Below are 15,436 nucleotides of genomic sequence, written 5' to 3'. Positions count from 1 at the left end.
TTGTGACCCCATGAATTGCAGCACACCAGGCCTCCCTGTCCATAACCAACTCCCAGAGTTTACTCAAATTCATGTCCATTGAGTCAGTGATGCCATCCAACCATCTCATCCTCTGTCGTCCCCTTTTCCTCCTGCCCCCAATCCCTCCCAGCATCAGAATCTTTTCCAATGAGTCAACTCTTCGAATGAGGTGGCCAAAGTACTGGAGTTTTGGCTTTAGCATCAGTCCTTCCAAAGAAATCCCAGGGCTGATCTCCTTGAGAATGGACTGGTTGGATCTCCTTGCAGTCCAAGGGACTCTCAAGAGTCTTCTCCAACACCACAGTTCAAAAGCATCAATTCTTCGGCGCTCAGCCTTCTTCACAGTCCAACTCTCACATCCATACATGACCACAGGAAAAACCATAGCCTTGACTAGACAGACCTTTGTTGGCAAAGTAATGTCTCTGCTTTTGAATATGCTATCTAGGTTGGTCATAACTTTCCTTCCAAGGAGTAAGCGTCTTTTAATTTCATGGCTGCAGTCACCATCTGCAGTGATTTTGGAGCCCCAAAAAATGAAGTCTGACACTGTTTCCAGATTATACTCAGGGCTAAATCAAATTATAATCATGTAATGGATGATAGGGCACTCAGTTCTACCAGGGGGAATTAGGAGTTTCACAGGAGTGCATTTTGAGTAAGCTTTGAAGAATGAGTAGAATTTTGGTAGATGGCAGAGAGGGCCATCTAGGTTGAGGAAACATGATAAGCAAAGAAATTCTGTAAACCATTCAGTTTAGTTCAGTTCAGTCACTCAGTGGGACTCAGTCATGTCCCACTCTTTGTGACCCCATGGACTGCAGCACACCAGACTTCCCTGTCCATCACCAACTCCCAGAGTTTGCTTAAACTCGTGTCCATCAAGTCAGTGATGCCATCCAACCATCTCATTCTCTGTCATCTCTTTCTCTTCCTGCCTTCAATCTTTCCCAGCATCAGAGTCTTTTCTAAAGAGTCGGTTTTTTGCTGACCCTCTAATGAGTCAGTTTTTCATCTCACCCTCTCCTCCCCTCTACCCCATGTCCATAAGTCTGTTCTCTATGTCTGCTTCTCCATTGCTGCCTTGCAAATAAATTCATTAGTACAATTTTCCTAGATTCCATTTATATGCATTAGTATATAATATTTCTCTTTCTCTTTCTGACTTACTTCACTGTGTATAATAGACTCTAGGTTCATCCACCTCATTAGAATTGACTCAAATGCATTCCTTTTTATGGCTGAGTAACATTCCATTTCAGAGAACGCAACGGCACCCCACTCCAGTACTCTTGCCTGGAAAATCCCATGGATGGAGGAAACTGGAAGGCTGCAGTCCATGGGGTCGCTGAGGGTCGGACACGACTGAGCGACCTCCCTTTCGTTTTTCACTTTCATGCATTGGAGAAGGAAATGGCAACCCACTCCAGTGTTCTTGCCTGGAGAATCCCAGGGATGGGGGAGCCTGTTGGGCTGCCATCTATGGGGTTGCACAGAGTTGGACACGACTGAAGTGACTTAGCAGCAGCAGCAACATTCCATTTATAAATATTTATTGAGCACCTCGTATGAGGTAAATACTGTTCTAGGGGCTGAGGATACTTACACACCTAGGCATAAAACTATGTTTATGGAGTTTACTTTCTAGTAGGGAGATACAGAAAATAAAATTATCTAAATCTATTTATCTGTGAAGCGCCATGAAGAAAAATAGAGTGGTAAGGAGGTTATGAAGTTGCCAGCAAGTGAATGAGTGAGTGTGTGCTTACACTTACAGAGGGCCATCAGGAGAGGCCTCTCTGGTAAGGTGATGTTTGAAGACAGACCTGAAGAACTAAAGGAGTGAGCCCTATTGATATCAGCAGGCAGAGGGAACAGGAAGTAAATGATTGATAGGGTCTCTGGATGAATGTAGGAAGGGACGAAGCTGGAAAGATTGTTTGTGGCTAGATAGGTCTTGGAGGGCCCTGCATTTTATTCAGTAGCCAGTAGGGAGTTACTTACAAAGTCTGGAGGAGAAGAATGACCTAATAATAAACTTACTGAGTACTTTCCTGTGTGCCAGGCACTGTGTCAAGAAATTTGCGTGTATTATACTATGTTTTAATTCTTAGAACAACCGTATGTGGGTGGTATTATAATACTTCCACTTTATAGATGGAGAAACTGAGGTTAGAGGGGTTAAGATACTATTATGGTCTGTATGTTTGTGTTCCCCCACAAATGCATATGTTGAATTTCTAATGCCTGATGTGATGGTGTTAGGACATGGGGCCTTTGGGAGATGCTTAGGACATGAAGGTGGGGGCCTCATAAATAGGATTAGTGGTCTTATAAAAATGTGTCCCCACAGAGTTCCCTGGCCCTTCTACCATGTGAAGGCACCTTGAGAAGGTGCTGGCAGTGAAGGAAGAGGGGTCTCACTAGACTGCAACCATATTGCAGCTTGATCTTGGGCTTGCCAGCCTCCAGAATTATGAAAAACAAGTTTCTGTTGTTTATAAACTTCCCAGTCTGTGGTATATTGTTGCCTGAATGCTCAGATAGGTCTGGTGGCATTAGAAGATGCTTGCAGTAAGCTGCTTTCTCTACCAGGCCGCCCAAAATAAATATATGCACTCAGTAAAATCAGCATGCTTATTATACAAATACAGTTTTATGACAAGTCCCTTAGTCTCCTCTTCAAACTAATTCCTGTACTTAACTTCCTCCTGTACTGAAATTCTGGAACCACCACTGGCTCCAGGTCACCAACTAGTGGAGCCAAAACCTAAACCTTAGATTCCAGTTTAGAGAATTGATTCTGCTTGCAACATGAATGGTAGATTTGAAGCTGTAATTGACAAGACGGTTCAGCTGCAAAAACTTTTCATCTTTCATGAAAAAGGAAGGATGACTGAGGCTGGAGCTGAAGGCCAAGAGGTATCACTCCCAGGCTATGATACCTCATAGAATTTGCCTTGTGGGATTTCAGAATTGCTTGAGACCGAGGTGACTCCTTTTTTCCTTCTAATTTCGCGCGTTTTGAATGGCAGTATCTATAACTGTTGCTTTGTGCCTGTCCCACCAGTGTATTTTGGGATAGAAAACTTGTTTTCTAGTATCACAGGTCTGCAGATATAGAGGAATTTTACCCCAGGATAGATGGATCATACCAGTGTCTCACACATACCTTATTTGTATGAGGAGATGAGACTTTTGAGCTAATGATATTTTAGATGAACATTTGAACATGAGTTGATGTTGTAATGGATTGAAACTTAGATGCTGGCATGGAGTAAATGTATTTGCATGTGGGATAGACGTGAGTTTGGGGGGGTCAGAGGGTAGGCTATGGTAGGCTGAAGAATGTCTACCAAAGATATCTAGGTTCTAACTCCTGGAACCTGAGCATGTTACCTCATATGGGATCTTGTGGATCCTTAAACTAAGGATCTTTAGATGGAGAGATCATCGTGGGTTATCCAGCTGGGACTTAAATGTAGTCACAAGTGTCTTTATTATAAGTGAGAGGCAGGAGATTTGACACAGAAGAGGAGGTGATTTGATGATGGAACTAGACATTGGACTGGTGTATTTTGATTGAAGAAGGAGCCACCAGCCAAGGAGTATAGGCTGCAGCTAGAGGTAGAAAACAGCAAAGAAATAGATTCTCCTTTCAGAACCCGTAGAAAGAATCTTCCCCACCAACACCTTGATTTTCACTTAGCTAAACTGATTCCAGACTTGTGGCCTCTAGAATTTACTACAGGATAAGCTTGCATTGTTTTAAGCCACCAGATTTGTGGCAATTTGTTACAGCAGTCACAGGACATGATCAATTGTTAAATTAATTTGAAGTATTATTAATACTTTGCTAATCCTGTTTTGTTGTTCAGTTGCTAAGTCCTCTCTGACTCTACATGGGCTGGAGCCATGTCAAAGCCCCAGGTGGCTCAGCTGTAAAGACCCCTCCTGCCAATGCAGGAGATGCAGGTTAGATCCCTGATCTGGGAAGATCTCCCAGAGAAGGAAATGATAACCCACTCTAGTATTCTTGCCTGGGAACTCCTATGGATAGAAGAGCATGGCAGGCTGCAGTCCGTGAGGTTGTAAAGAATCAGACACAACTGAGCAATTAAACAACAACAACAAATCTACTGTTTATTATATTCAATCTGTCCATCTCTATATTTCTTTCAGTGTTGTGATTTTGTTTAAACAAGTCTTGCAAATTTTGTGATGGGTGTTTATAGAGAATGGAATTATTTTAAACACTTTTTTAAGAGGGAAGCTATTTTTAATTTATTTTGAAGGGTAAAACAAATGGCATTTACTTATTTGGCTATACTGAGTCTTCGCTGCAGCATGCAGACGTGCAAACTCTTAATTGTGGCATGTGGGATCTGGTTTTCTGACCAGGGATGGAACCTGGGCCCCCGGCATCAGGAGCGTGGGGTCCTAGCCGCTGGACCACCAGGGAAGTCCCAATAATTTTTCTATTGGAAATACTTTTTGTTCCTTTTTCCAGATTAGCTCAGCTGGTAAAGAATCCACCTGCAGTGCGGGAGAACTGGGTTTGATCCCTGGGTTGGGAAGATCTCCTGGAGAACGGAAAGGCTATACCCACTCCAGTATTCTGGCCTGGAGAATTCCACGGACTGTATAGTTCATGGGGTCGCAGAGTCAGATACGACTCAGCGACTTTCACTTTCACTTTCCAGAGTAGATATTTTGATAGACTGTAGTTTCTTTGGTGTCACATTTTGTATTTATTTGCGCTTTAAAATTTTTAGCGCAATTGAAGTTCTACTGGAATAGGAAATGGCAACCTATTCCAGTATTCTTGCCTGGAAAATTCCATGGACAGAGGAGTCTGATGGCAATAGTCTATGGGATTGCAAAGAGTCAGACATGACAGAGTGACTGAGCATGCATGCATGCGCGCACGCGCACACACACACACACACTAATATAGTAAGTACCCCGAATCACTGTGTTAGTTAAGTGTTATCTTTCTTGAATTTCCCCAAGGAAAACTGTAACAAATCTCCTATACAGTCTTTATAAAGCTCTGGATTTATAAAATTACATTATAAACTGTGGAGTGAATTTTCTTGGTCTTTGCCTTATTATTAAGCATTTTTACTGTCCTTTTCTTTCAGAAGCAAGGCTGGCACTGAAAAAATATATTGCAAAGGTCTCTGCAACTGTTACAGATACAGAAAAGGGACCAGGGAAGCTTTATAAGGAAGACAAGGTACAACATTGTGCTTATATTTTGTTCTGAAGTCTTTTCAGATTTTTACCCCTTGTATTTAACTGCTACACTTAAGCACTAGAGGTAGGTGGTGATCCTCACTGCTCCGTTCTCCTTCCCTTCCTTCCTTTTTTTTCCCCTTTCTTATTAAACTGCTGACAGAAGCAGCATTAATAGTACTGGCAGCATTCTTGTTCTTCTGTTGATTAGATACTCATTTCATTAGTTTGCTTCAAAACTTATATATACATCATATATTTTGGTCTATATGTTTACATATATACTTATATACACTGCCTATTTTTTCATGTATCAAAATTTACATGATAGAAAAATACACAGGTGTAAAGATAGCTAATTGTAAAGCCAGCTTGCCACATTTGTCATATACTAAGTACTACGTGTGAACTAGTTGATTTCTTTTGATGTATACTAAAAAAAAAGGTATGCTAAAGGTATTAGAAATGTGTTTGGGTTTTAAATTATTTCTTGCATTTCTGGGCAGGACGTTGTATGAATTTTCTGTGACTTTTAATTCTGATGAAAAAAAATTAGCTACTGCTAAAAGTGTAAGACATCAGCAAGTCTGAGAACATGATAAAACACACATTTCACTTGTTTGTAAAACATTTTACAAAATCTCTTATGAAACAAAGTATAGATAGAATTCTATTAGAAGAGCTACTGTATCTATAAGATTTGCGAAACAATCTTTCTGGCACAAACAGTGCTTTGTTACACTAGTTACTGTGAAAGCCTTTTTAATTTCAGTTTTTAAATATTTGATTATTTGAGCTAGAAAATATTATGTACCTATACTAATGGTTAGAATAAAACAAAACATCTAAAGTAGACTTAATAATTTTCTTTTTACCCTATCAAGTCTTATTACCCTGTGATTCTAATAGCAATTTTGTGCTAATCTCAGTATACTTTTCCTCACTTATATAAATATATGTATGCATATATATAGTTTTATTAATATAAGAGATTTTGCTTTTATAAAAATAGGATCATACTATACAAATTATTCTTTAATTTTCTCTTTTCCTTTAAAGAATATATCATGGACATCTTTACAAATCCACTTCATTCTTTATACTTCTGCATATAATGTTGCTTATTTAATAATATGGACAGGACGTGTAATAAATTTATTCATGTCTCCTTATTATTACAAATCATAGAATAATGAACATCTTAAATCAGATACCAGCAATTTGCTGCTCATGTGCAAAGAGATGTTTTGAAATGCAAATTGAGAGGTTTTCAGTGAGGTTTTGCTCATTTCTTGCATTTCCTTCTCCTGTGAATCACCCAAAAGGAATAAATATTGGCATTGTCTGTTGAGTTGCATGAAGTGCACACCATCCACCCACTTTTCCCAAATTTTGCAAACACTTACCACAGTTCAGTTCAGTTCAGTCATGTCCGACTCTTTGTTCAGTAGTGTCCAACCCTTTGCGACCCCAAGGACTGCAGCACGCCAGGCTTCCCTGTCTATCATCGACTCCTGGAGTTTACTCAAACTCATGTCCTTTGCGTTGGTGATGCCATCCAACCATCTCATCCTCTGTTGTCCCCTTTTCCTCCCGCATTCAATCTTTCCCAGCATCAGGGTCTTTTCCAATGAGTCAGTTCTTCACATTAGGTAGCCAAAGTATTGGAGCTTCAGCTTCGACATCAGTCCTTCCAATGAACACCCAGGACTGATCTCCTTTAGGATGGACTGGTTGGATCTCCTTGCAGTCCAAGGGACTCTCAGGAGTCTTCTCCAACACCACAGTTCAAAAGCATCAATTCTTCTCCGCTCAAGCTTTCTTTATAGTCCAACTCACATCCATACATGACTACTGGAAAACCCATAGCTTTGACTAGATGGACCTTTGTTGGCAAAGTAATGTCTGTGCTTTTGAATATGCTCTCTGGGTTGGTCATAGCTTTTCTTCCAAGGAGCAAGTGTCTTTTAATTTCTTGGCTGCAGTCACAATCTGCAGTGATTTTGGAGCCCAAGAAAATAAAGTCTGTCACTGTTTCCATTGTTTCCCCATCTATTTGCCATGCAGAGCTCACTGAAAATAAAGAAATAGGGAGAGGATGTAGACTGGCCCAAGGCATCATGACTCTAGATTAATGAGTTTTATTATACACACATTTCACTAGTGTTAGTACTGCACTATCGGATACAGTACCCCCTAGCCTCATGTGACTATAAATCAGAATTAATTAAAATTAAAAATTCAACTCCTCAGTCACACCAGCCACTTTTCTAATGCTCCCTGGCTATATGCATCTAATGGTGACTGTATTAGACTGTGCAGATATTTCTGTGATCATTTCCATCATCATAGAAAGTACTGTTGCAGAGTGCTGGTTTAGAGATACTATAGAGTTTCATTTTTAAATAAACAAGTGGAAAGTAAATTCCTTGTTTCTGTCTCTAGAATATCCTCCTCAGTGCATGCCGTGTAAAAAATGAATGGTTGGAAACCCATTTGGAAGCTTCCATTAATGAGCTGTTTGAGCAGAAACAGCAATTGGAAGACATTGTGACTCCTATCTTCACGAAAATGGCTACACCACGTAAGTTTTGGATAAAAATGATTTGAAAGTTGCATAAAAATTAGATTCAGTGTTGTTATTTCTGAGATAATCAGATTTCAACAATCTTCATGAAGTAGCCATTAACCTTATTATAAGCTCTAATTCATAACTCAGTTTCATTCAGTTCCAATATTAATAATAGCTAAAAATAATGACTGAGTTATTTCTATAATGTCTAGTACTAATCTTATTACCATCACTAATCATTTAATTTTATGCAATTTGCTATGGTTTTGACTAATGATTTTCAACCAGAAAGCATGTCTTTCAAGGAGACAGGCAGAATTTGAAAAAAAAATTTTTTTTTCAGTGATGAAGGTCTATACTTTCAAAAGCCTGTTGTGGGAATACTGTACTGTCATTGGAGAAGGTACACTGTCAGAATCTTGGTGGCACATGTACCTAAGATTTTAACGCTATCAGCTTTATTGAGATAGAATTCTCATACCATGAAATTTACCATTTAAAAATGTCCATTTCAGTGGTTTTTGGTGTGTTTTCAGTTATATAATCATCACCACTGTCTAACTTTACCACATAATTTCTCCATTTTATTACCCCCAAAGAAACACCATACCCGTTAGTAGTCACTACCCATTCCTTGGTTCCACAAGTCCCTGGCACCACTGATCTACTTTTTATCTCTATGGATTGCCTGTTCTGAACATTTCATAGAATCATACAGTCTGTCACCTTTTGTGTCTGGCTTCTTTCACTTTGCATAATGTTTTTAAGCTTCATCATGTTGTAATATATGTCAGTATTCCTTTTTATTGTTAAATCATAGTCTATTGTGTGGATTCAAATTTATCTGTTCATTAATAGACATTTGAGTTTCTGTTCATTTGACTATTATAAATAATGCTGCTGTGAACTTTTGTGTACAAATTTTTATGTGGCCGCATGTTTTCATTTCTCTGGGTCTGTATTTAGAGGGGGAATTGCTGGGTCACATGGTACCTCTATTTCTGACCTTCAGAGGAGTTACCAAACTGTTTCCAAATTTCTATTTTCATAAGCAATATATAAGAGGATTCCAATTTTCTCCACATTGTTATCAACATTTGTTATTATCTTAAAAAATATTTTTTAGCTCTTCTAGTGGGTATGAAGTATCTTAATGTAGTTCCCATTTGCATTTCCTTAGTTATTGATGATGTTAAACATTCTTTCATGTGCTTACTGGCCATTTGCATATTTTATTTGGAGAAATGTCTTTTTGAATCTTTTGCCTATTTTTAAGTTGAGTTGTCTCCTTGTTTTTTAAATTGAACTATATATTTGATTTATAATATATTAGTTTTAGGTATACAACATAGTAATTCAATATGTTAATAGAATTTAAAGTTCTATTAACAAAGAAGTAAATGGCACCCCACTCCAGTACTTTTGCCTGGAAAATCCCACGGACGGAGGAGCCTGGTAGGCTGCAGTCCATGGGGTCGCTAAGAGTTGGACACAACTGAGCGACTTCACTTTCACTTTTCACTTTCATGCATTGGAGAAGGAAATGGCAACCCACTCCAGTGTTCTTGCCTGGAGAAGCCCAGGGACGGAGAAGCCTGGTGGGCTGCCATCTATGGGGTCACACAGAGTTGAACACGACTGAAGTGACTTAGCAGCAGTAGCAGCAGCAGCAATGACTATACTTCCCTGTGTTGTTCAGTATATCCCTGTTGCTTGTTTATTTCATGTGTAGTAGTTTATATCTCTTACTGTTCTACCCCTATTTTACCCTCTTGTCTTTCCCCTCCTACTGGTAACCACTAGTTTTTTCTGTATATCTGTGAGTCTATTAGTTTTATTACTTTCATTGTTTTTTGCAAAAAATTTTTAGATTCCACATGTAAGTAATTGTATGTAGTATTTGACAAGACTTTCTGAGATACAGTCTATCAGAGATATTGACTTGTAATTTTCTTTTTTTTGAAGTTATTTTTGGCTGGTTTTGGTATCAGGATAATGATGGCCTCATAGAATGAATTTGGGAGTATAGGGGTTAACTCTTCTTTGTATGTTAGGTAAACTTTTTGTGAAGTCATTCAGTCCTGTCTTTTGCTTTCTAGAAGTTTTGAAAATTACAAATTCAATTGCACGACTGCTGATTGATCTGTTCAAATTGTTTCTTTTTGATTTAGTGTTTGAAAATTTATGTTTCTAGAAATTTGACCATTTCTTCTAGGCTGTTTAGTTTGTTGGCATGTAACTGTTCATAGTATTCTTTTATGACTTTTTTATATCTCTGTGATATCAGTTGTTATTTCTCCTCTTTCATTTCTTATTTTGTTTATTTGGGCTCTCTTTTTTTCTTGATTTGTCTGGCTAAAGGTTTATCAATTTTATTTATTAAAAAAAAGTACTGATTTCATTGATTTATTGTATTTATTTCTTCTCTGATTTTTTTTCCTTCCTTCTGCTGATTTTGGGCCTTATTTGTTTTTCTTTTTCTAATTCCTTTATATGAAATTAAAGGAAGGTTAGGTAAGTTAGGTTGTTTATTTGAGATATCTTTTGTTTCTTGATGTATTCCTCTATTGCTGTAAACTTTCTTCTTAGAACTTCCTTTTCTACATCCTGTAGATTTTGGAAAGTTGTGTTTACGTTTTCATTTGTTTTGAAGTATTCTCTGTATTTCTCTTTGACTCATTAGCTCATTGGTTTTTTTAGCAGCATGTTGTTTAGTCTCCACATGTATGTGTTTTTCTTCTTATTTTTGAATTGTAAAAGTTCTTTGTATATCTTGGGTATAAAGCTCTTATCAGATATATAACTTGCAAATATTTTTTTCCATTATGTGAATTACCGTTTCATTTCCTTAATTGTGTTCTTTGAAGCACAAAAGGCTTTAAGTTTGATGAAATCTAATTTATCTATCTTTCCTTTTGTTGATTGTGCTTTCAGTGTCATATCAGAGAAACATTGCCTTGTCTAAGTTCTCCAAGATTTACTTTTATGTTTTTTTTTTGTAAGACTTTTACAGTTTTTTGATCCTTATGTCTAAACATGTCTGTGATTCATTTTAAGTTATTATTTGTTTATGGTGTCAGGTAGGAATCCAACTTCTTTCTTTTGAATGTGAATACCCAATACCTAAGATATTTATGTTTATCAAAAGGAACTGTGGTTTTTCAAAAGTGAATATATCCTCAGTAGTATGACAGACTGTCCCTTGCCATCTGTATCTAACATTGAATGAGCATACCCACTGCACTGTCTTAGGTCCCTGAAGGGAAATAGATACCTTTACATTGTTCTTGTCTTTCACGAGTCCATTACCCAGTTTGTGAGTAAACAAGTATTCTTGAAAGGATAAACTAAATGCTGTGTAACTCAGGGAGGCCTAAACATAAAGAGAAAGCATGAAGAAAGAGGAATTTCCTGGAAGGATAGGTAGCCAGGGTGGAGTACATAGGAAATTATGAAATGAAAGTACAATATGATTGTGAAAAATTGAAATTCAGAAATAGGGAAGTGGTCAGTATCCACCTGGCTGATTGTAGTTGAGTCTGAATTGGGGAGGAGTAGAAAATAAGGTTGAAAGTTAGCTTGTGATCATTTCATTAAAAGTACTGAATTATAAGCTTAGATGTTTGGGCTTTACTTTCAGGGCCATGGGTTGCCATTAAGGGCTTTGTTTGGAGTAGGAAAAATGAGGGATTAAGTAGTGGAAAATAATCTGGCTTTCCTTGCAAAATGGTTTGGAGGGAGAAGAGACCAGAGGGAGTGAGACCAGTGTAGTCCAGGAAGGAGATGGTCAAGATGCTTATACAGTCAATTCCCACCTTTCCCTGAGCTATCACTATTGTTAGTCTGGCCCAACAATCATTTCTCTTTCCCTTATCACCTCTGGGAAATAATTACAGAGGCTTTAATCAAGATGGTGGTATAGAAGGACATGGAGCTCACCTTTTCCCGCAGATACATAAGAAATACATCTACATGTGGAACAGTTATCACAGAATAACTATTGAACACTGTTGAATGGAAAATCTCAGATACCTAGAAGTGCAGGGAAGATCTCCATGTAACTGGGTAGGATAAAAGAAAAAGAAGGAAGGAAGCAGGACAGGATCTGTGCCCCTGGGAGAGGGCTGCAAAAGAGGAAAGGTTTCCATGCCCTAGGAAGTCGTCACACTGGTAGTGAGATCACCCAGGACAGAATGGGAGCTTCAGAGGCTTGGAGGAGAACACAGCAGTCAGTTTGTAGCAGGCAGAAAAGAGAGACACCAGCATAGAGGGCCTGTACCACCTTGCTGCAGTCCCCAGCCAGAGATATGCACCTGCTGGTGTGTGCAGAGGCTGTGTGCTGAAACTCATGCTTCAGAGGACAGACTTGGGGAAAGAACTGGGGTTAGTCTTGTGGGCCAAAAGCAGAGGTGTACGTGGAAGAAGCCCAGCCTGCCATAGAAGTGAAATGCCATTGTTAAGAGGTGCACGAAAGGAAGGACAGGGCCCGTCATAGCAGCCTCACTTTTGACAGTCTCATGGCTGGCCTGCGCTACCCTTGAAACCCCATTGTTAATGCAGGAGTGAAGGGGGTGGTGGGGTCTGCCATAGGTGCTTCTTTCTCAGAGCTGCCTGTGTGAACTCTGGGGATATGCAAGGATGCCCACACTCAGAGGCAGAGTTGAAAGCAGAGCCCTCTCTCCAATGGCTATATGATCTACAACACTGTTGCTAGCTTTGTAACTCAGTGCCTCTGGAACATGCAAGTGGATAGTGGGTGCTCCTGTGGCTGGGATAGGTCTGGCCTTAGCAGCTGTGGGCTTTGTGTGTGCATGCACATGAAGGTGGGGCTGGGGTCTGGGCTGCTTCCGTATCTCCCAGTTGTGCAACTGCTGTGGTCCTGGTGCTTGACTTCAGTGGATTGGCGCCTGTGGATCTGCATTAGTGGCTTTGTGAACACAGTGTGTGAGGGACACAGGGCTGATTGTCTGTATTCCCACAGTGGAGGTGAGGCCCAGGGTAGTGTACACAATAGTGTACTTTGTGAGCCCCCACAATGGGTGACAGACGATACCACAGAGTGTGCTCCTGGTGAACAGCTCCAATGGAAGAATGCTCAGTTGCTCCTCTTGCAGTGGGAGCACTCCAGTCCTGCCTACAACACAGTGAAGCTTAGAAATGGATCTGGGGGCTTCTAACAACTAGGGAGCAGACCCTGACTCTAACAGCGCTGTGACAATCACAGAGCAAAGAAGAGGCCCCATTCAGCATCCAGTGCAGGCTACGGTCACCACATCATCAGTCATACCTTCTATCAATGGGATAATGGCCAGCACACACTGAGGAAAGATGCTGCAGGCATCCATACTATAAAACAGCCCTTGTACCAAAAATATTAAACAGACACAAGCTACGTAGAGATACTTTTACATAAAAATAGCCCTTCAAGACCACAGTAGATAATTGTTTCTCCTAAACTCATAGAATAAGAGAAATATAAGTAAAATGAAGAATCAGAGGAACCACTCCCACTTTTAATCTTTGTTTGAAAGATCAAGAGAATTTCCCTGAAAGAACAATGAAACAGACTTCTCCAGCTTAATAGACACCAAGTTAAAAAAGGAAATAATGAAAATGCTAGATGAATTAAACAGGGCTTTCATTAGAAATTCTGCTGCTGCTGCTGCTGCTGCCAGGTCACTTCAGTCGTGTCTGACTCTGTGCGACCCCAGAGACAGCAGCCCACCAGGCTCCCCCATCCCTGGGATTCTCCAGGCAAGAATACTGGAGTGAGTTGCCATTTCCTTCTCCAATGCATGAAAGTGAAAAGTGAAAGTGAAGTCACTCAGTCATGCAGATTACTGTAAAAAAAGAACTAGAAACTATAAAGAGGAACCAAGAAAAATTAGAAAATTCATTTGCTGAGATAAAAACTGAATGTAAGGCAACATGTAGCAGATTGATAATGTAGAAGAATGAATAAGTGATCTGCAAGTTAAAATAATGGAAATCTCCCAGTCAGAAATTTCCCAGTTTGATTCCTGGGTTGGGAATATCCGCTGGAGAAGGGATATGCTACCCACTCCAGTATTCTTGGGCTTCCCTCGTGGCTCTGCTGGTAAAGAATCCACCTGCAATGCAGGAGACCTGGGTTCAATTCATGAGTTGGGAAGATTCCCTGGAGAAGGGAAAGGCTACCTACTCCAGTATTCCGGCCTGGAGAATTCCATGAACTGTATAGTCCATGAGGTCACAAAGAGTCACATGTGACTGAGCGACTTAAATACTTTCACCCAGTCAGAAGAGCAGACAGAAAGAAAAATTTAAAAAAAATGAAAGCAATATAAAAAGACCTTTATATTGTTTTGTTGTTCAGTCACTAAGTTATGGCCGACTCTTTGTTACCCTATAGACTGCAGCACACCAGGCTTCCCTGTCCTTGACTATCTCCCAGAGTTTGCTCAGATTCTTGTCCATTGAGTCAGTGATAAAGTGTGCCAACCTACACATAATAGGAGTCCCAGAAGCAGAAGAAAAAGGGGAATGAAAATGTATTTTAAAAAGTTATGGCTGAAAACTTCCCAAATCTAAAGAAAGAAACAGATATCCAGGTACAGGAAGCACAGAGGGTACCAAACAAGATGAATTCAAACAGACCAAAACATAATTAAAATGGCAAAAGTTAAAAATAAAGAGAGGGTTCTAAAGGCAGTAAGGGAAAAGTGGTGGTTTAGTCGCTAAGTCATGTCCAACTCTTGAGTGATTTACAAGGGAACCTCCATAAAGCTATTAGCTGATTTCTCTACAGAAATGTTGCAGGCCAGAAAGGAGTAGCAAAATATATTGAAAATCCTGAAAGGAAAAATTTGCAATCTAGGATATTCTACCCACCAAGATTATCATTTAAAATAGAAGGAGAGATCAAGAGTTTCTCAGACAAGTAAAAGGTAAAACAATAGAGCAATACCAAACCTGTTCTGAAGGAAATATTGAAAGACTGTCTTTAAATAGAAAAGAAGCAAGAATCTATAGGAAAGAGCCAATCACAGGTGGAAATAAATTAAATGAGTCAGTAACACATTTTTTTTGATGAGTTTCATGGTTTTATTAACACAAACACAATGTGTACATGAGCTGTCTCTTCATTTTATTTGCTGCATAGCCTGATGTTGTGATTGCTGACTCTAATAACCAGCTGGACTGCTCTTTCCACAATGGCTTTTCAGTCTTTTCAGTTCTTGGAGGAGATGTGAGCAATCTCAGCATAGTAAGATTTGTTGCATATCAGCAGCACTTCAAACTCTTCGATGTTGTGTCCAGGAGCTTCCAGAGTCTCCTGGGCAACATGTGCTCTGGTTTCTTGTTGCTCCTATATCCAGTATTAGGCATCAAGATGTGGCCCTTGAATCTCCCATACACCCCGTTGTCAGTGTTTCTGGGTTTCTGCCAGTTCCACTTAATTTTGACATATTGATTTGACTGGTGTTGGATGAACTTCTTGGCCTCTTTTTGAAGATCTTGAACTTCACAAGGGGCCTGGGGGCAGTCATGATGCCAAGTAGGAGATGGCTGCCACTTCTGTATGCACAGCTGAGGAAGAGAGCAGTACACAGATTTTAAAAAATG

At 39.5% G+C, this 15,436-nt stretch overlaps 1 protein-coding gene and 1 pseudogene across 2 annotated transcripts in view; one reads left to right on the top strand and one right to left on the bottom strand.

Annotated features, from left to right (window-relative positions):
• The window catches only part of ANKRD45 (ankyrin repeat domain 45), a 51,249-nt gene that overhangs the window by 22,115 nt on the left and 13,698 nt on the right, over nucleotides 1–15,436 (top strand). For both annotated transcript variants that reach the window (XM_010850067.1, XM_010850066.1), the window contains exons 4-5: nucleotides 5,166–5,260; nucleotides 7,705–7,843. In XM_010850067.1, the coding sequence (XP_010848369.1) occupies nucleotides 5,166–5,260; nucleotides 7,705–7,843 (234 nt within the window). The remainder of the gene's footprint in view (nucleotides 1–5,165; nucleotides 5,261–7,704; nucleotides 7,844–15,436) is intronic.
• On the bottom strand, nucleotides 14,907–15,360 carry LOC104996041 (annotated as a pseudogene).

Source organism: Bison bison, unplaced genomic scaffold (assembly GCF_000754665.1).
Source record: "Bison bison bison isolate TAMUID 2011002044 unplaced genomic scaffold, Bison_UMD1.0 scf7180017864289, whole genome shotgun sequence".
NCBI classification, from domain to species: domain Eukaryota; kingdom Metazoa; phylum Chordata; class Mammalia; order Artiodactyla; family Bovidae; genus Bison; species Bison bison.
This window is presented reverse-complemented; position numbering and strand designations above follow the sequence as displayed.